Source organism: Gigantopelta aegis, chromosome 8 (genome assembly GCF_016097555.1).
Source record: "Gigantopelta aegis isolate Gae_Host chromosome 8, Gae_host_genome, whole genome shotgun sequence".
Taxonomy (NCBI): Eukaryota; Metazoa; Mollusca; class Gastropoda; order Neomphalida; family Peltospiridae; genus Gigantopelta; species Gigantopelta aegis.
Window position 1 is genome coordinate 38159584 of NC_054706.1, and position 22193 is coordinate 38181776.

The window sequence follows — 22193 nt, forward strand, 5'->3', positions numbered from 1 at the left end:
GCACGTCATTCCTTATAGACACGTCAGACATCGCCGTGCAGTGACTATGAGATGGAAAGTCAAAGAATTGTTCTTATAACTGTAACCTAAATGCTTTAAAAAAACAAACATTTTACATAATTAGTTTGCAAACTAAAATTATCTTGTTATATTTTATACCCGTTTTTTACTTTACGTTGGGAAACAATATATAACGTGTTAGTGATATATCCGGTAGGAAACTCAATGGTGTAAATGTTAAAAACACCGGAAGCCACGAATGCAAAATGGATTATTTACGAAAGTATCTTGGTGCTCAACCAGGAGAAATCCACCCAACTGGTGCAGAAACGGTAATGTATATTAATCACGTGCTAAAGAAGGTTACAAAATAAATATGCATACATCTCAAATGTTTAATGAGCATGCAAGCTGCAATCAAAAATTATTAAAAATGGTTCGTGAATCGGGACTTTTTAGTGTCTGTCAGTCTCACAAACAGATTGTTAGTATCTTATGCAGGAACGTGGCCAGGGATTTATGCATTTTTGGCCTCTGAAGTCGTCATCATCAGCACCACATTCACCAAAGATTAGGGAAGAATGAGGAGGGGGTTGGTCAACTCGCTCCATTCTGTTTAGTCAACTCTCACCAAACAATTTTATCAAATCGCTCCAGTTGCACTTTATTATGTTCAAGCTAAACTTAATTAATATATTAAACAGTACTGCAGTATCCTCGTTTAATCGAAAACCGTACGACTAAGAGGAAATGGCAGGTACGCATGCTCAATCATGTCAGGCTATCAATTTAACAACATTAATGTTTTCCTTGTTCAGTTTAGAAATAAAATTTATAAAAAGGTAAGTATATAATGGTATCAGGTCGTTTCGTAACCATACCGTTTCGTATCATACCGGTTCGTACCCAAAAGCATACTAGTTCGTACCCAAAGGCATACCAGTTCGTACCCAAAGGCATACCAGTTCGTACCCAAAGGCATACCAAACAAAGGCATAAATTAAAACAAAAAGTTGTATTCTTCTATCAAAAATGTATTATATCGGACAATGTAGGCATTATTAGACCTAAAAAAAGTCCACATTCCAAAAACATGGTATATCAGATCTTATTATATTTTTGTTATATGTGCGTGCGTGTGCGCACGTAATACGTGTGCGTGTATGAATGTTTTTGTTTTGAGCATATATACGTACGAAGAGAGGATCGGTCTTGCGAAATATTCCGATCGATATCTCGGAACGGTTATGCATAACAATAAACACCATCGCTGCACTGTGGAATCGACACCAAATTACAAGACAAAAGAATTGCTCTTTGGCTACGAAAAGGTATGCTTTTTGGTTACGAAAAGGTATGCTTTTTGGTTACGAAAAGGTATGCTTTTTGGTTACGAAACGGCATGCTTCAGTGATGCACATGACATAATTGCTTATTTAATGCTTATAAAAGATACTGAGTGATTATTACAATTTTTTTTTTGCTAAATGTTACAATATGTTTGTAATATAACATTATAATTTTGTATTTAAAAAATATATTAATGTTAGGTGTAATGTATGACATTATTTAACTGGTTACAAACTGGTATGCTAGTGGTTACGAAACGGTATGGTACGAACGTGTTTGGGTACGAAACGTCTAGAAACCGTATATAATCACATATTATTTCTGTTCCATCAAGAATTGCACCAGGTGGTAAGAAAATGCCATTTTAAAATGATTATCGAAAACCATACTATGACATTATCAACGTAATGGCAACAACACAAAATTGGCTTTCCCACCGCGAAAAGTCATGTGACAATCACGTGACCTAAAAACGGCTATCGGAGTAGCCCATGTAGTGGCGACAGCGGGTTTCCTCTCAAAATCTGTGTAGTCTTTAACCATATGTCTGACGCCATATAACCGTAAATAAAATGTGTTGAGTGCGTCGTTAAATAATAATTATTATTTTATTTTATTTTTTAAGCGGCTATCCGGAAGTGACCAGTCATTACTCAGTCGGCAGTGCTAGCAGACGTGTTTGATTGTGTGGATTCTGTCGTGCACCTGTTACTGTTTAGGCTAGGCATGCATTTGCATTGCATTCCATAAGATTAAAGGTTACAAATTAACTGTAATAATACATTTCATTGTGCATAAAACTTATTCTTACCGTTTTTTTCTCGCATTTTTCAGGAAATTTGTTTTAAGTGTACTTCCTTGACAAGACGTTGTTGTCGTGTCAACGATCGAACATGCACAGATATTACAAATACTCTGAAGTAAAATAATACGGTTTTCGATTTCGTACGGTTTTTGACAATTGGCGATATATCTCACATTAGAACATACATTGGGAATTGAAACGTGTAAATTGTCACAGTACTTAAGGTCGATGTCGGTCACTTTTCGCACCCTTGTTTTGGCTTTGTACACAATAAATATAATATATCTTACTGTAATTTCACTTGAAATCCATATTTCGTAAAAAGGTACAATTTTTTAATCTTAAGATTTTCGTCAAACACATTCAGGTGCATTAGTAAGGTTCAAACAAAAAAACATTCAATAGCAATTTTGCATTTGAATTTTTCTAGTGTTCTGAAAATGGAAACTTTATGTACTTGGTTTATGGTTATTGTAAGGAGATCTATGCAAATTGATGTCGTTGGAATACTGACGTCATTCAAATTAAAAATTAGCTATATTATTACAGTGCTTCGCGACATTAAAATAAAAACTGGTCTACTAACCTTGACCCCTGTTAAAATTCTATAATACTCTGACAATGCTATTTACAGGTCAGTATTTTTTATTTTTTTTTATAATCTGCACAAAATATTAAATTTAAGTTTTAAAAGATGAAATAAATAAAAAATACCTTTTGTCAAATATATTATATCAAAACATTACCATTGAAATTTGAATATGCTATGTTTATTGTGTACAAAGCCAAAATGGGTCCGAAAAGTGACTGTCGTCGACCTTAGTAACAGAAGAAATGGATAGTTATTAAACAGCTTTTATCAACTGTAACCAGACCGGCACAGATGAGTAGAACCTACTAAGACTTCATTGATGACATATGTGATGTTTTACCATTTGTTGTGTTGACCATAACAAAATGTTAGAACGACAAAAGGAAAACAAAACCACTATTTGTTCACAACTGCCCTGGTTCAGTCAGTCAAGTAACCTAAGAATTTTCTCATTCTTACTACCGGTACTTTTGTAAATTTATCCTTAAATCAATGTCGTCCGTTGAGACTGAAAGATCTATTGTATACTTAGGAAATAATTAAGTGTACAGACTGACTGATAACTTTAAAGGAGGATTCACAGTTCGTTGTAATACCTTAAGTTTGTAAATTATGAAATGGTCAAGACAAACCAGGAGAATAATTATAAGATACATTATCAAACTAGATCTTCATTAATAATAGATTATTGTTTATCTGACATGATACCAGTCTGAATAAGACACACAAGTGGTTGTAATAGAAGAGTTTCGCAGTAATATTAAATAAAATGACGCACTAAAATTGTAGGTGTTCATTTTTAATAATATTGTCAAAATTATTTACAAACAGTAAAGTTGAAATTGGGGCCAGTTGACCAAACAAGTGCTAGTTGGTAACTTTTTGGGGTTGAGTTGACTAAACCGGGTGGGGTGAGTTGACCAACTGTTGGGGCGAGTTGACAAGCATTCACTTAAGATCGATGACATGACTTTGTGACATATTGTGGCACCATCTTCAAACCAGCCTTTTGGCTTCGTATGTACACAATAATTGAATAAATGTAACATATTCTTGCAGTACTTATCAGTTTTGAAGCAGCCGAAAATTCTCATGGGGGTCTAGACTGACAAGTAAAGTTATTAGGGTGTTTGGGTCATGGTCGTCCAAAAAATATATTTAAAAAAATAAAACTTGCTTTCAGTAGGCAGGGTTTTGACCTCTGAAGTAGATTTAAGCAACAGTCTTGGTTAGTGCAGATATAACCATGTTTTTCTTGTTTAATAATAAAAAATAATAATATTGGCAAACACATACATTCGTAATATTGTATTCAGTCGTGAATGTCTGGTGTATTGGTGCATCCATAGGCCAAAACAGATATAGAAAATAGGTGGGTTGTTGTCAGCATCCAGTAATTTGGCACATTCAGTATTTGGCAATTCATATTGAGGAAATTGTCATATTATCAGTTCTTTTTTATAGCAAATTAAAGCTGGGGACAGGCTATTCATAGTTACAAAATAGACTTGACTGCAACATTTGAATTTTTTTTTTTTTCGACTAGCCCTCGGGCATGACAATATTAGTTATTTACTAGCCCAGCATTGAATGTCACTAGCCATGGGAGTGGGGCTACTATAATCTAGAAGCCCTATCAGAAACCAATGATGAGATGTGTCTTGTGTGATTATTAATTTTTACAGTAAAAATGTCAGCAAAACTAAAAAAGTATGCTAAAATAACATGGAACAACAGTGTAGCATTTATAGGTGGGTCTGTGACGTCGTGGTTAAGCCATCGGACATAAGACTGGTAGGTACAGTGTTCACAGCCCGGTACCGGCTCCTACCCAGAGTTAAACGACTCAATGGGTAGGTGTAAGACCACTGCACCCTCCTCGCTAACCAAACTAACCCCTAACTTACTGTCCTGGACAAATAGCTGATGTGTGTGCCCAGGACAATGTGCTTGAACCTTAATTGGATATAAGCACGAAAATAAGTTGAAAGAAAAGGAAAGGTGGTCTGTGAATAACAGTTCACCAATCTTCTGTGCCAAATCACTGAATTTTGGATACAAGGCGTCAACGTACATAATTTTCTAATGTTTATTTACTACAGACGCACAGACTAATTGGAGTACACTTCAGATTATTCATCACTTATTTGGTAAGAGAAACAAACTCTCCCACAAATACACAGTGTTTGCCTTGAAAATAATAATTGAATGCTTAGGTGCTCATATACATCAGACAGCAACATACTTACAAACTTGTCAAAATGTACCCAAACCAAAATGTACATAACTAAAACATGCCCAATTTTTGGTCATGATGTCCATCCATGCATATATCCATGCATGCATGTATGTACCAAAACATACATGTACCCATATTTTCACATGTGTTTGTAATGTCCCTACAAAGCAGAAAAAAAAAAAAAAGTGTCTGTGTTAAATAATATAATTATTGTAGTTTTAAAAAAAGAAAGAAATAATTTAAACTATGTACATTTTGACTAAAATGGGTATGTTTTCATTCACATATATGTTATTTATATGTTCCATGTGTAGAGGGTGAGATCTAGCTCAGTAGGTAGAGCACTCACTTTGGTTGCAGGATCGATTCACCTCTGTGGACCCATTCTCAAATTGGGGGTTTTCCCCGTCTCAGCCAGTGTCCCACTATTGTTATATCAAAGGCTGTGGTATGTGCTGTCCAGTCTGTGGGAAACTGCATATAAAAGATCCCTCGCTGCTAATAGGAAAATGTAACAGCTTACCTCTGAAGATTACAGGTAAAATTACCAAATGTTTGACACATTCAGTGGCCGGTGCTTAATTTATCAGTGTGCTCTAGTGTTGTTGTGAAACAAACCAAACTTTAACGTTTAACTGTGTTTTTCAGGTTGAGCGCCTATGTGAGCGAGTTCAGTCATCCACGCTGTTAGACGACCGTCGAGATGCTGTGCGTGCCCTTAAAGCGCTGTCAAAGGTAAATTGAATAACAAGTATTATTTCTGCTTGGCACTTGTATTCCATTCCACGACTGTTGGTCTTTTATTGCAACATATTAATAGAAATAGCTTTGGTGTAGCAGACAATTGTGCCAAGTTATCTATGAAACTTGAAAAATTGCAGAAAATTTGTTATTTTTCAACAAAATACATGTATCAATCATTAGACGTTTATGACTAATTTTGCCATTTTAAAAGTAAAATTGCAGTTTGTGAATTTGACAAGTAGTACATCTACATGTAGTTCTGAGTTTAACAATCGCATGCAACTATCTGAAAATTTGACACTTTAATATTTTCTTTTATTATTAATTTTTTTGACAGAAGTTTCGCTTGGAGGTTGGAACACAAGCAATGGACATTCTGGTAAATACATTACAAAATGACAGGTAAGTGGCTTTTGATGATTGTTTTTTCTTAGTTAATTGTATTTAGGGAATTTTTTAGATAGCTTTTTTAAAACTGTATTTACGTAATATATCTAACTAATGGATTTGTGTCATATTTTTAACACTAGACATTCAAGAAAAAATACACTATAGAAACCCCCCCACCTGAATTTGTATTTACTCTTTGGTTTTTATCTACTAAGACTTCTTAAATGTACGTGTATGACAATCTAATTAAAATTAGCTCCACAATTACATGTGGATCTAACACCAGCCAGTTGGAGCTCATGTCCACCAATCAAAACCTTACTTTCAGAATCCTGCCAGTGAGTTAAAACTAACAACACTGCGTAGTCCCCAATGTCCAGGTAACATTTCGTCTGTAAATAATAATTTAAATATTGACCAATCACACTTCGCCTTTTATAACGTTATTTGGGAGCATACAAATTCTAAAAATATCGGGCGAGTCTATTTTAGTGGCCGCAGTACAGCGAACCATACCAATACGTACGGGTTGGGTTATCAGTCTTCAATTTTACATTAAAAATTATTTATTTATTTATAAAAAACCCCAACTAAATCAGTCTTCAGTTTTACATTACAAATTATTTATTTTATAAAATAAAACATGTTTTAAGGCATTCGTAATTCACACGAAACATGTCGTATACCCTCAAAATAATTCAGAATGTTTTCGAATTATTTTTAAATCACTGGCAGGATTCTGCAAGTAAGGTTTTGATTGGTCGACATGAGCTCCAACTGGCTGGTGTTAGATCCACGTGTAATTGTGGAGCTAATTTTAATTAGTTTGGTGTATGACAAATATTTCACAAATGTCACAACATCAGTATGTTTGACAATGTGTTAATGCACATGATAATAATCTGATAAAGTACTAGCAATGATATAGTGATTGCCAGTATATTGCGTTTTAAGAAATGTGGAATTTCACCAATACAATCATGACTTTTAGGCTTGTTATAGAATCCACTAGCCATGGTTAAAACACTAACATTGGGGGCTTGGGGTTGAGGGCAGGATATTCATATTTATAAAATAGACTTGACCGCAACATTTGACCAAAACAAATTCACTAGCCATCGGGCATGGCAATAGCATTTACTAGCCCAACATTGAATATCACTAGCCATGGGAGTGGGACTACCATAATCTAGAAGTCCTGAATAATACAATATTTAATGTAGTTAATTCTTTACTGATAAAATGGGAGTGTAACTTCCAACAAGTTGATTAACTTGCATTTTTATTTACTACGGTTATAAATAAATTGGGTGTGTTTTGGTGATCTTTGAATTGATATACTTGAGACACTATCTGCCTGCACTTTTGGGACCACTGTCTATCATTCAGAAAAAGTCATTTATTTCTACTAATTTAACCTTTGAAGAAAAGAGTACGTTTATTTGACATTTGAGTAGACTCTAGCATGCATGTACGGCCTGCAGGACTAGCTCTGGCACTTGCCAAATTCTCCACTTGCGAATTTTGAAAGCAGTTGGAGAATTTTATTTTCATTTGATAAAATAATTTTATGTAATAACTGACATTTTTTTAGAAAATAGCTGTTGATTTCTGCAATTTTTGAAGTTTAGTGGACAATTTTGCGAAATATTTTGCTCACCCTGAGCTAGCCCTTGGCCGGGAATACCAATAGGTGGATTAGTTAATTAACCTGACTGTGCATAGCATAGTACATGTACTAACCAGGGAACATTTTGTTCAATCCGAGCTAGCCCTTGGCCGGGAATACCAATAGGTGGATTAGTTAATTAACCTGACTGTACATAGCATAGTACATGTACTAACCAGGGAACATTTTGTTCACCCAGAGCTAGCCCTTGGCCGGGAATACCAATAGGTGGATTAGTTAATTAACCTGACTGTGCATAGCATAGTACATGTACTAACCAGGGAACATTTTGTTCACCCAGAGCTAGCCCTTGGCCGGGAATACCAATAGGTGGATTAGTTAATTAACCTGACTGTACATAGCATAGTACATGTACTAACCAGGGAACATTTTGTTCACCCAGAGCTAGCCCTTGGCCGGGAATACCAATAGGTGGATTAGTTAATTAACCTGACTGTGCATAGCATAGTACATGTACTAACCAGGGAACATTTTGTTCACCCCGAGCTAGCCCTTGGCCGGGAATACCAATAGGTGGATTAGTTAATTAACCTGACTGTGCATAGCATAGTACATGTACTAACCAGGGAACATTTTGTTCACCCCGAGCTAGCCCTGGGCCGGGAATACCAATAGGTGGATTAGTTAATTAACCTGACTGTGCATAGCATAGTACATGTACTAACCAGGGAACATTTTGTTCAATCCGAGCTAGCCCTTGGCCGGGAATACCAATAGGTGGATTAGTTCATTAACCTGACTGTACATAGCATAGTACATGTACTAACCAGGGAACATTTTGTTCACCCAGAGCTAGCCCTGGGCCGGGAATACCAATAGGTGGATTAGTTAATTAACCTGACTGTACATAGCATAGTACATGTACTAACCAGGGAACATTTTGTTCACCCAGAGCTAGCCCTTGGCCGGGAATACCAATAGGTGGATTAGTTAATTAACCTGACTGTGCATAGCATAGTACATGTACTAACCAGGGAACATTTTGTTCACCCCGAGCTAGCCCTGGGCCGGGAATACCAATAGGTGGATTAGTTAATTAACCTGACTGTGCATAGCATAGTACATGTACTAACCAGGGAACATTTTGTTCACCCAGAGCTAGCCCTGGGCCGGGAATACCAATAGGTGGATTAGTTAATTAACCTGACTGTACATAGCATAGTACATGTACTAACCAGGGAACATTTGTTCACCCCGAGCTAGCCCTGGGCCGGGAATACCAATAGGTGGATTAGTTAATTAACCTGACTGTACATAGCATAGTACATGTACTAACCAGGGAACATTTTGTTCACCCAGAGCTAGCCCTTGGCCGGGAATACCAATAGGTGGATTAGTTAATTAACCTGACTGTGCATAGCATAGTACATGTACTAACCAGGGAACATTTTGTTCACCCCGAGCTAGCCCTGGGCCGGGAATACCAATAGGTGGATTAGTTAATTAACCTGACTGTGCATAGCATAGTACATGTACTAACCAGGGAACATTTTGTTCACCCAGAGCTAGCCCTGGGCCAGGAATACCAATAGGTGGATTAGTTAATTAACCTGACTGTGCATAGCATAGTACATGTACTAACCAGGGAACATTTTGTTCACCCCGAGCTAGCCCTGGGCCGGGAATACCAATAGGTGGATTAGTTAATTAACCTGACTGTACATAGCATAGTACATGTACTAACCAGGGAACATTTTGTTCACCCCGAGCTAGCCCTGGGCCGGGAATACCTATAGGTGGATTAGTTAATTAACCTGACTGTACATAGCATAGTACATGTACTAACCAGGGAACATTTTGTTCACCCAGAGCTAGCCCTTGGCCGGGAATACCAATAGGTGGATTAGTTAATTAACCTGACTGTGCATAGCATAGTACATGTACTAACCAGGGAACATTTTGTTCACCCCGAGCTAGCCCTGGGCCGGGAATACCAATAGGTGGATTAGTTAATTAACCTGACTGTGCATAGCATAGTACATGTACTAACCAGGGAACATTTTGTTCACCCAGAGCTATCCCTGGGCCGGGAATACCAATAGGTGGATTAGTTAATTAACCTGACTGTGCATAGCATAGTACATGTACTAACCAGGGAACATTTTGTTCACCTCGAGCTAGCCCTGGGCCGGGAATACCAATAGGTGGATTAGTTCATTAACCTGACTGTGCATAGCATAGTACATGTACTAACCAGGGAACATTTTGTTTTCAAAATCTTGATTAGCAATACTTCTAATCAACTGAAAATTGATCAACAACTACTGTTTAATGTTTTAAAATTGTGTAGTGATCTCTGAAACAATATGTTCCTGGATGGATAACTATTCCTGTTTAATTCAACATTTGGTGGGACATTTTTACAGAAATGATGCTGAAATAACTGGCTACACTCTAGAGACACTGTGTAATGTGATGTCCAATGAACCACAGGATGACGGTAAGAATGTAATCACTAAATACGTAAAAATGCATCTTTTCACAAATTATATTTACCTATTTTGGGGGATATGTGCACCTACTTTCTAGTTACACATTGTACATGTTTAGCCATCAGTTTTACTTGTTACATGTATGAGAGAATCATTGTGTTGTGCTGATGGAGTATTTCAGTCCAGACCATAATTCTACTGGATCCAGTGACATTCTGAGAATATCACTATGAATGTTAATCAATCTTGGGAAGTCAAATATGAATTCATAAAGTTTGGAGTGAACATGACTTGTCAAAATAGTGCTGTTTTCCTTTATAAATGCAGCAACAAGAATGTAGGCATCAGTATACACGTAGCTGTGTGTTTCTATTTGAAGCAGCCTTTTTGGTTATTTGTTATTATTTATTAAGTATAGTGAGCTGCACAGCCCAAATTTATTATGTTTGTTTTACAGAATACGAAGTTCCTGCTTATGTTCCTGGAGACCTTGGTGCTCAGTTCACAGAGATCTTCATCAAGAAACATGACAATGTCGCTCTGTTGCTCTCCTTGTTGGAAGTAAGTTATCAAGTTATCAGAAACACGACAATGTCGCTCTCTTGCTCTCCTTGTTGGAAGGAAGTTATCAAGTTATCAGAAACACGACAATGTCGCTGTTTTTGTTGGAAGTAAGTTATCAAGTTATTAGAAACACGACAATGTCGCTCTCTTGCTCTCCTTGTTGGAAGTAAGTTATCAAGTTATTAGAAACACAACAATATCGCTCTCCTTGTTGGAAATAAGTTATCAAGTTATTAGAAACACGACAATGTCGCTCTCTTGCTCTTTTGTTGGAAGTAAGTTATCAAGTTATTAGAAACACAACAATGTCGCTCTCTTGCTCTCCTTGTTGGAAGTAAGTTGTCAAGTTATTAGAAACACGACAATGTCGCTCTCTTGCTCTTTGTTGGAAGTAAGTTATCAAGTTATTAGAAACACAACAATGTCGCTCTCTTGCTCTCCTTGTTGGAAGTAAGTTGTCAAGTTATTAGAAACACGACAATGTCGCTCTCTTGCTCTTTTGTTGGAAGTAAGTTATCAAGTTATTAGAAACACAACAATGTCGCTCTCTTGCTTTCCTTGTTGGAAATAAGTTGTCAAGTTATTAGAAACACGACAATGTTGCTGTCTTTGTTGGAAGTAAATCATCAAGTTATTAGAAACTGACAATGTTGCTCTCTTGCTTTCCTTGTTGGAAGTTAGTTGTCAAGTTATTAGAAACATGACAATGTTGCTCTCCTTGTTTTAAGTAAGTTATCAAGTTATTAGAAACTAACAATGTCGCTCTCTTGCTCTCCTTGTTGGAAGTAAGTTATCAAGTAATCAGAAACACGACAATGTTGCTCTCTTGCTCTTTTGTTGGGAGTAAGTTATCAAGTTATTAGAAACTGACAATGTAGCTCTCTTGCTCTCCTTGTTGAAAGTAAGTTGTCAAGTAATGAGAAAGATGACAATATTGCTCTCTTTGTTGGAAGTAAATCATCAAGTTATTACTTAATATGTAACAGTTGTTTGTTATTATAGCTTTAGCTTTCCATATATTTAAAAGCATGTCTTAGTTTTTGGGTGTCATGTGTTTTGTGCCTACAGCAGACTTTGTCTTCTTGAAAACTATTTGCATATTTTTGATTAGCTTTATTAATTTTGGTTATGTATATGGTTTACCTCGTATGTAGTTATTAAATTGTAAACCACAATTAGTCTGCTTGAATGTGTGTTTTTTTGTAAAATGTATAGCATTTTTGAAGATGTATAAAATAAATGTGTTTTGTTTCTGTTTCCAGGAGTATGATTTCCATGTCCGATGGCCGACTGTGAAGTTGTTGACAGTTTTGTTGACTAACAAGTGTAAAGACCTTCAAGAATGCATCTTGGTCAGTCCAATGGGAGTGTCCAAACTGATGGACCTGTTGTCCGACAGCAGAGAAATAATTAGAAATGATGTAAGGCTGAACTTTAAATGTTTCCAGTTAGTTTATTATAGGTGCAATCCCTAGTTTCAACCTGTGAAAATGGACACTAAGTTCAGTTAATGTACAAACCTGTAACACATTTGTATAGTTACAACAGAGTAAAACAAGAGTTTGTGATGTTGAAACGGTGAAATACCTTGAACAATAGACTTGAACTCGACTCCATAATCATTACTTCTCAGACACACGTGCATTTTTTAAAATATGCAAATACATTTTGTGATATTAAAAGTACCGAAATGGATAATCTAAACAATAAAATCTAAGTAATGTATAGAGAAAAATATGCCTCAGTGTTTGAAATGTAGGATCTGCCACTTTAATAGAGAATATCGTCTGTTTGGATCAAAAGGAAACCGATGATTTGGCATGTACATGTAACTCCATAATTATTTATGATGAAACTTGTATCTATAATATTATAAATAAGTTTTAAACCACACAAACTCTCATACCATTTTTTACAAAAACATTTTTATTACAAGCTCCCATCCATAACAGCTCAATTGAGAGATTTAAGACAACTATACCAACTTCTCTCTCATTGGCCATTAACAACTAACCAATATCTTGGACAGAGCTTGAACTTAAACATTTGAAATGTTTTTGCATAGTCAAAATGCTCACCTAAGGCAGTTTTGAGCCCTTCTGTGGCAGTTTTAAAGCAATTCCTTCTGTAACAATAAATATGAAATTCAAGACAAAATATTATTCCTTTAACCAATGACATTATCTTTTATCCAGCAGCAATAAACTGCCATTGGCAAAGCTCCAGACCTACAATAGTTCATATTGCATCCATGACAGTTGTTGTTGGTGCTGCCATTAAGTTCGAGCCCCATGTTTATCCAGGATTTATCCAAGCATTCTGGGGGTCCGAACATGGGGCCCCTTCCGAAAAGGAAGTGGCACTAAAAATTCCCAATTTCTATGCTAAAAATTCCCAATTTATATATTTAATTATGTCTTCTCTAATAAATTAATTTAACAGGGGTGTATTGCAACATTCAGTGGCCTGAAAACAATATCCCAAGTATGATTTACTCAAACTAATTTTCTCAATCCCATCAGACATGGGACCATAGAAAAAAATCCTGGAAAAATCCCTGTAAACCTTAAATTGGACATAAGCATGAAAATTGAAATGAATAAATGAAATGATCTAGTGTGTGGCACCTAGGAGCCTACTGGTACTGGGCATTCACAGCTGATAGTGAGATGACAAACTCAGTGGTGAGAGAGACTAATTTCTTATGTGTTTTTTTTTTTTTTTTTAAATCATTTATTATCCCCAGCCAAGTTTGACCATGTCAAGGTTGGGGAGCCTTGATTTCATGGCCTTACAATAGAGTTGTTATATAAGTGAAAATGCATAATATTATAGTAATTTAACATATAAATATATTTCTAGTGTTCCCATATGGTTGGGGATTGGCAAAGAAAGCCAAGATGCTATGATTCATATCTTGGAAAGAGTTGAGAAAAGTAGAAGGAAAGAAAGAAAATACAATAGAATAGAAAGAAATTAATGAATGAATAGGTAGATAAATAGATAATGGGGGGGGGGGGGACTTAAAATCTATGCTACGAAAAGAGACTTATATTTTGAAACGAAAAAACCTGCAATTACAAACGAAAAGACCTGTAATTCGAAACAAGCTATTTATAAGAAGTTTCAGTTAAAAAGATTAAGCCATTGATTATTGAAAATTTCATGTTCACAATTTTTGTATGAAGTAAACCTTTCAATTTCAAATTTGTTTCGCAATATATTTTTAACTCCATTTATATTTAATACTTTTTTCTGTACTTTCATACTATAAATATAATATTTAATATTGATAATTAACCAATTTACAAAGTTGCTGTGTTCATTATTAACCATACCAAACATAACAATATTTCGGTTAAAACAAATATCAATTCCAGTTTCAGTCTGTATCCAATGTTTTGTAGCTCCCCAAATGTGTTTAACCTTGTTGCAGTCAAAAAATAGATTTGGTATCGTTTCTGGAGAATTTTGACAGAAGTCACAAGCATTTGAATTTAACAATGTATCATGTGTAAAAATTTATTTGTAGTTAAGATTCTATGCAGTATTCTGTATTGAAACCATGATAAGGTTGAATCTTTTACACATCGAAAAGGAATAGCATAATACTTTTCCCATTGCCTGGTATCGTACATAAATCCTTCGTTCACATATTTTAATTGTGCTTTGGGGGTCATAGTTTGTGAAGTTATCATATCAAATATCTTTACAACCTTTTTTGTCTTTTAATAAACATTTTAGTTTAAACGGAAAAAACGGATTGTTTAGAATTGTGAACGTGTCATCCCTTATTGTTCCAAGCTTGTTTATAAATGATTTAATAGCACTTGTAAGTGAAGCATATTCTAAGAAGTTTGTATTTATATGATATTTTGTTGCAAACTGTTCGTATGTATAAAAATCACCTTGTTCATTTAATAAATCATTTATAAATATAATACTGTTATCTATATAAATTTTGTATATAAATGTATATTACCTATACATATTTTGCTATTATACCAAATATTAATGCTTAAAATATCCTCAACATTTTGTGGTTTTTGATATTTGTGTATCTCTAACCAGCTGAACAAGGTGTCTCTCCAAAACGTATTTCAGACGTGTTCAATATTTCGCATTAGGAAATAATTGCCTTGTATAATTTCTTATGTGTTGAGATCTATCTTACTGTCAGTGACATAACAACGGTTTTATGGTGATGACATAATGATAATTTGAATGAGAAGTACACACAATATAATTTTTCTTTTTTTTTCACTTTTCAGGCCTTGTTACTTCTCATTCAGTTGACCAAAGGAAATGCAAACATTCAGAAAATTGTGGCCTTTGAGAACGCTTTTGAAAGGTTGCTTGACATCATTAAAGATGAAGGAAACAGTGATGGAGGTAAACTTTGGTTAACAGAAAATGGAGAATTCAATATTATATTTCATTTTATATTTATTTATTTATCATGCAAAAAAATAGGTAAACATTTATTTCTATTGAATGATTCTGTAGATATTGACAGAAAGACAGGTTAAGACACATCATCTGTGGCCATGACTAAATACCTGAAATTGAAAGTAAATCATAAGTTATTCCATTGTCCTTTAATCCTTTATATGGCCCACTCTATATAAATATTAGAAATTAAATGTAAAATAGGTTTGCTGATTTTTGTGATATTGTTAATAATTAATAGAGATTATTAAACAAGTTTGTGTGTCATATACTGATTTGATGAAACAAGTGTTAGGATTCTTGTATTGCGAAAGCGAGGGTAATACATGAATGCTGACACAATTTTCGTAAAATCAGTACGATTCACACGTGAGTGTAATAGTTTCTTTATTATCCATATTATCTATAAAAATTTTTTTATGAATAACAAGCTAGGATCATGTCTAAATGAAACCATGTTATTTTCCGAAATGACATCATTTTGGTAAGCGTTTACACAGAGCTAAGCCTGGGGAAACTGCATTATGTTATGACGTTGCTTCCCAAAATTATGTCAAACATGTTATTAACATATCATGGTTTTTTTTCAGGAATTGTAGTGGAGGATTGTCTCCTACTGCTTCTGAACTTGCTCAAGAACAACATATCGAACCAGAACTTTTTTAAGGAAGGCAGTTTTATTCAGCGCTTGGCATTATTTTTTGAACTGGATTCCAGCGAGCAGCAGTCACAGGGTGGCTGGTCTGCTCAAAAAGTGACAAACATTCACTTAATGTTACAAGTGAGTTGTGTATATGAGTACTATGTTACTGTATTAGTTCCAGCGATAAAAGAAGTTACGACTGCAGGAGGCATGAAGATCACCTTAAGTAAATCCACCCCATAAATTTTGCAGCTGTATATTGGTGTCCACCTTTATGCTGCAATACCTGGATATCATTTAGTTAAAATAATAATACAGAAAAATTATCTTTTCACAGATCAAATTGTTTGATTGCATTGAATGTGGATATATACTTCATTATTATTATTGTTATTAATTATCAACTTGCATTATATATAGCAAAATCAGTCATCTTTCTTACATTAAAAATTCTTCTTAGTAAATAGAATGCAATGAATATGCATAGTATTGAGTTCTGTACATCTCGGACTCAACTAATATTATTGTGAGACATTTTAATGAAAAAATACCACCAGATTGACAGATACGTAATATGCCTCTGTTTGTGTTATGTTGTAGTCATGTCCTGTGATGATATTTGTATTTGTTCTTTTAGCTTGTCCGTACAATGGTGTCTCCAAACAACCCGCAGCAACAGACGTCTTCCTGTCAGAAAACAATGAACAACTGTGGTCAGTAGTCAATTCTTGTGAGAGAGAATGTATTGCAGAAATCTTATTTGATTTGCCACATAATGAATGCTGATAACCAGGTCTTGATATGTCTAAAGTCATGGATTTCAGAAGTTTTAAAAAAAGCGCCATTTTTATTTATTTAGATTACTTGGGTTTTTTTTGTCACTCCTACTACTAAAGAAACTATCAATACTTGTAAAGATGACTGAAGAAAAGCCTAAATATTTTACATGTTTAAAATATATATATTCATTAGAGTGGTGTTTTAGCATGCTGGGAACAAACTTTCATTCCATAAAAGCAGAAATATATATAACCACCATTTTATTTCCATTGTCTAAATTATAAAGGAAATTAAATACATTTTTCTTGGTATAGTTTCTTTTGGACATCAATATATGTTTGTCTAGACTTAAAAGTTTTAAAAAGCAAAGGCCGGAAGCAAGTCTTCTATATGTGCAAGACTTTGTTAAAATCTTGTGTAACACTGACTACATTTTAAAGCATACTATGGTTGAATGCTGACTCAGTCACTTGAAACACAATAATGCCTTAAATTTAATTTTAATTTTAAAATGCATGATTCTCTTGTCTTTTATCATTAGGTCTCCTTCGACAGCTGTGTACAATACTGATGGCTAGTGGGGTACCGGCCGATGTCCTTACCGAGGTGTGTAGTCTTCAAGGTTTAACATGTATATAGCCTTCATGAGATAATTCAAAGTGTTGTGTTTACTTGTGGTAGGTGTAGTTATATATTCATGGAAACTTAGTTTCAAATGTGAAACAATATATATTCATTATAATAATCAACATAAGGATACCAACATATAATAATAATTAATAATTTGGTATAACTAACACAGAAACATTTACCATGTTTGCAGTAACATAAAAATAAAGATTATCATTAATTGGATGTTTCTATGTATTTTGTTGGGTGAGTGGCTACAACTAATAGCTATCATTTTGTACGAGAATTGTTCCCCAACAGTGAGCAGACGGGTTGTCCTGGCATTGGCTGCTAATGGTCTCTGACTTTATGCCAGGAAACACTGAAACCGCAGTAAATATTTCTCTAATTGCATTTCCCTCTTAATATATGGCCTTCATAATTGGTTGGTTTGTTCACCCAGCCTCTTTAATGTAATCCCATGTCAGTATCATTTGGTTAAAGCTACTCTAATTGATATTAACTCTGAAACTTGACATTTGGTATGCTTATTCACCAGATTTCTGTCAAAATTGCAGTAAAAAATCAAGTTTATTTTGAACTTAATTAAAAATTCTGAAATTAATTTTTAACTTTCATTTTTTTTAAGGGCAACTTTTTTATTTGGTATTAACTTACATTTTTTTTAAGGGCAGCTTTTTTATTTGGTATTAACTCCCCTTCCCGACTGCAACTCTTAAATCTGACTCCAGGACGTTGTCAAAGATTTGTAAAATATTTAACGTTTTCAATTTTAACTTGTGATTCTTTTCAAGAAGACTTTCACACTGACTTTGAATCTGTTCATTGATTTATGTTTTCACTATTCAGTACTTAACACAAGATCCATCATGGCTTTGTTCCTCTATTGTCCGAACCAAATTGTTAACAACTACGAAAAATTACTCTCCTACCTTTAATTGCCGTTAGATTTCCTCCAAAGTTTATCCAGACACAAATCTTGAATAAACCATTACAATGACACAGATTCCACATACCAGATGATAACCATGTCACCTATATCGACTTCGCTGAGAGCGCATAGGGAAAAAAGCATGTAATTTTGTATCAGTTGCCATTTTGACTTTTTATGGAATATTCTTCAAGAGGGGTGAAAGGATAGGACTTAATCTAACAACGTCATAACATGTTATGATCTAAAAGCAAACGTGATGACGTCATATTATTATTATTTTATTTTTATTATTATTATTATTATTTTAATGATACCACTAGAGATCATCGATTTCATAGTAATTGTGTCACATGCTTTGGAGGCTTTCACCCCTCTTGAAGAGTATTCCATAAACAAGCAACATGGCAGACGGCAGAAAACTGCATGTATTTTTCCCTATGCAATCTCAGCAAAGACAATATCGGCGACATCGTTGCAGTCTCATGTGTGGAATCTGTATATTTGTAGTGGTTTTTTTGCGATTTGTGTCTGGACAAACTTTGGAGGAAATCTAATGGCAATTAAAGGTAGGAGAGTAATTTTTTGTAGTTGTTAACAATTTGGTTCGGACAATAGTTGGTTTGCAAGACTGAAACACATTGGAAAAACCAAAAATATGGTTTATAGAGACTGGCGAGTCTTACCACTAGTATTTTTTTTTACACTGAAAGTACTGTTCCTGTTTGACGTAGCTACATTGATTTGTTTTTAGACCATCAACACAGTGTCGGAGGTGATCAGAGGGAATCCAGTCAACCAAGAATATTTTGCTTCAGTTCTTGCTCCTTCCAACCCACCCAGGTGAAAACTTGCTTGGTTCTTCTGTCGGCCGTGTGTGTAACTAACTACAGACATTTGTAAACTTAAAGCACATACACTTTCCCCACAAAGGTTTCCCTAAATGGTTGCAGCAATGTTTTGACCTGTGATCTGGGACACACATCTAGTCACACATTTGATTAAAAATCAGTAATAAATATGACTAAATCAAAAATATTTATCGACATCTTTTATAATTGTAACCTTGTAGTGAAATCTATTTCTTCTTGGTGTTTTACTTTCAGGTGTGCAATTGTGGTGTTAGTAATGTCAGTGGTAATTAATGTCATTAGTAAAAATATTTATCAACATCTTTAATAATTGTGACCTTGTAGTGAAATCTATTTTACCTCTGTTTTACTTTCAGGCCTGCCATTGTAGTGTTACTGATGTCGATGGTAAACGAGAAACAACCATTTGTACTGCGCTGTGCCGTCCTATACTGCTTTCAGTCATTTCTCTTTAAAAACGAGATTGGCCAGTCTCAGATTGTCCAGACACTTTTACCAACCACAGCCGACGGTAAGTTTACCTGTGAATGTTTTTAGTAGTAAATGCTTTGAAGTGATTTATTGGCTTGCATGCAGTACATAATGCCAGATCAGAAGAAGTCTTGTGTTGTTTATAAACATTTTTTCCAAATAATGTCTATGGTGAGTGTTAAGTGTAAGAAATCCAACTTGTATGTTTGTCAATGTTCATCTACTTTGACCTACAATTAAAAATAAATCACTTCAATGTGAAACTTGTCATAGCCTAGGTGTATCCAGTGAATATATCCTGGTACATCACATGTAAAATTCGTAAGGAAGTGAAACTACTATTTTGTTATTGTGTACTATTGTATTATTTCTGTATAGACAGTACTAAGGTTTTGACATTCAAAAGTTGAAAAATACCTTTGAATAAATGAGTATTTATTATCCACATAGTTCAAGATATTCAGGGAAATATAACATAAGTGTCATAATGATTTCACGTGCACATCGAATGACATAATTTGTTTAAGCGACATCATAAGTTAATGCAGCTTCCCCAGTCTTAGCTCTGTGCACTTTGTTACCAAAATGACATAATTTCTTTGTCTCCTAGTTATGTTTGCAACCTTTTGACATGATCATTGTTATTCATAGTAAAAAAAAGTTATATTGTAGATAATAAAGAAAACATTACACTCACGTGTGATCGTTCTGGTCTTACGAAATGTGTGTCAGCATTCATGTATTACCCTCGTCTCACTCGGGCAATACAAGAATCCTGACACTTCTTTCATAAAATCAGTACGACACACAAGCTCGTGTAACTATCTCTATTTGTTTGTTTCTGTATGCCAGTGAACACAATAACGGCCGGCCAGCTGCTGTGTGGTGGACTCTTCAGTGCGGATTCCCTGTCCAACTGGTTTGCTGCGGTCGCCATGCTTCACGCGATCATGGAGAACACCACTCAGAAGGAGCAGCTACTCCGAGTGCAGCTAGCAACGAGCCTGGGAAACCCTCCTGTGTCACTGCTTCAGCAGTGCTGCAACATGTTGGCCCAGGTCGGACAGGTATGTCATGTTATATTCTTGCCCACTGGACAGGGTTATCCAGCTTTTGCATGGTCCTAGATAAATCTGTCTGACCCTAGGGCTAGATAAACCTGTCTGACCCGAGGGCTAGATAAATCTGTCTGACCCGAGGGCTAGATAAATCTGTCTGACCCGAGGGCTAGATAAATCTGTCTGACCCGAGGGCTAGATAAATCTGTCTGACCCTAGGGCTAGATAAATCTGTCTGACCCGAGGGCTAGATAAATCTGTCTGACCCGAGGGCTAGATAAATCTGTCTGACCCGAGGGCTAGATAAATCTGTCTGACCCGAGGGCTAGATAAATCTGTCTGACCCGAGGGCTAGATAAATCTGTCTGACCCTAGGGCTAGATAAATCTGTCTGACCCGAGGGCTAGATAAATCTGTCTGACCCGAAGGCTAGACGATTTCTACATACGCCGTGACGTCATAAGTTATGCTTTACAATGATTGACGTCATAACTCATGGTTATCAGAATTGTATTTGCCATTTCACGTTGTATCATTGTTTTAAAAATATTTAAACAAATTAATATTTTAAACTTTATATTTATTGGTATGTTGTTACATTTTTATGTCACTACATGAGGTGGACTATATTTTCCCCACGTATGATTAAATGTGTTTATAGGCAAAATGTTTATGAATTGTTCTACAATAAACAAACAGTTGCTTAAAAAATTAATGTTTTATTACTGAAATTAAATGGGAAAGAAAAAGAATCAATCACCATTGTGAGGTATAGATAAGGCAATTCCAACCCTCGGGACAAAATGTTTTTGTAAGGGCATCGGTAAACTTTAGCCCTCACAAGAAACATTTGGTCCCTCGGGTTGGAATTGCCTTATCTATACCTCACAACGTTGAAAGTTTCTATTAATCTTATTTATTTATTACAAGGCTTAAAACTGACACGGACCAGACAGCAAAGGCTGTTCAAAATGTCCAATGTACCTACTATTGTTTTCTATTTTATTTTTGATAGTATTTCAGATGAATTGAGAATTCTAGGTTTTTAAAACAGATAATATAAATCTTATGGTTTTCTCTAATCTTTCTCAAGTGTTCCACATTGCTGTTAAAAATAATTAAATTAAACTATGAGACTGTATAATTGTCAGGCTATTTCTAAAACTGCTTCTCAGTTTCTAGTATTTTCTGCCTACTTGAAATCAGTAGCAGTGATTGCTTCCCACTCCAAAAATGTGTTTTGAGTTTGTATTGATGTACCATAATACAACACAATATGAAACACCAGTTACCAGGAATGTTTATGTTAGAAAATTCTGAACATACAGCACTTAGTGTGTTTTTTCATTAACAGTTGATACATTTGTTATATCAGAGTTCAAGCATTGTGGTCCCAAGAGGAAGATAATATTTGGGTGAGAATATTAGCTGGATGACTGGTTTACAAGACACTGGGAATTCTGCACTGCATATCTAGTTTTTAAAGAACAGCCAAGACAAATTCATATGTATGCGACTTGGATATTTTATGGATCATTTAGAATCATCGATCA

The 22193-nt window shown here is 35.1% G+C and overlaps 1 protein-coding gene across 1 annotated transcript in view; it reads left to right on the plus strand.

The window, feature by feature from the left end:
- Positions 1 to 245: 245 nt before the first annotated feature.
- LOC121378464 (general vesicular transport factor p115-like) overlaps positions 246 to 22193 on the plus strand; it is a 38544-nt gene continuing 16596 nt past the window's right edge. Inside the window, exons 1-13 of the mRNA XM_041506639.1 lie at positions 246 to 332; positions 5635 to 5721; positions 6068 to 6132; positions 10177 to 10250; positions 10700 to 10803; positions 12069 to 12227; positions 15078 to 15198; positions 15846 to 16036; positions 16536 to 16611; positions 17220 to 17284; positions 18994 to 19082; positions 19468 to 19622; positions 20435 to 20649. Of these exons, the coding sequence (XP_041362573.1) occupies positions 267 to 332; positions 5635 to 5721; positions 6068 to 6132; positions 10177 to 10250; positions 10700 to 10803; positions 12069 to 12227; positions 15078 to 15198; positions 15846 to 16036; positions 16536 to 16611; positions 17220 to 17284; positions 18994 to 19082; positions 19468 to 19622; positions 20435 to 20649 (1467 nt within the window). The 5' untranslated portion in view covers positions 246 to 266. The remainder of the gene's footprint in view (positions 333 to 5634; positions 5722 to 6067; positions 6133 to 10176; positions 10251 to 10699; positions 10804 to 12068; positions 12228 to 15077; positions 15199 to 15845; positions 16037 to 16535; positions 16612 to 17219; positions 17285 to 18993; positions 19083 to 19467; positions 19623 to 20434; positions 20650 to 22193) is intronic.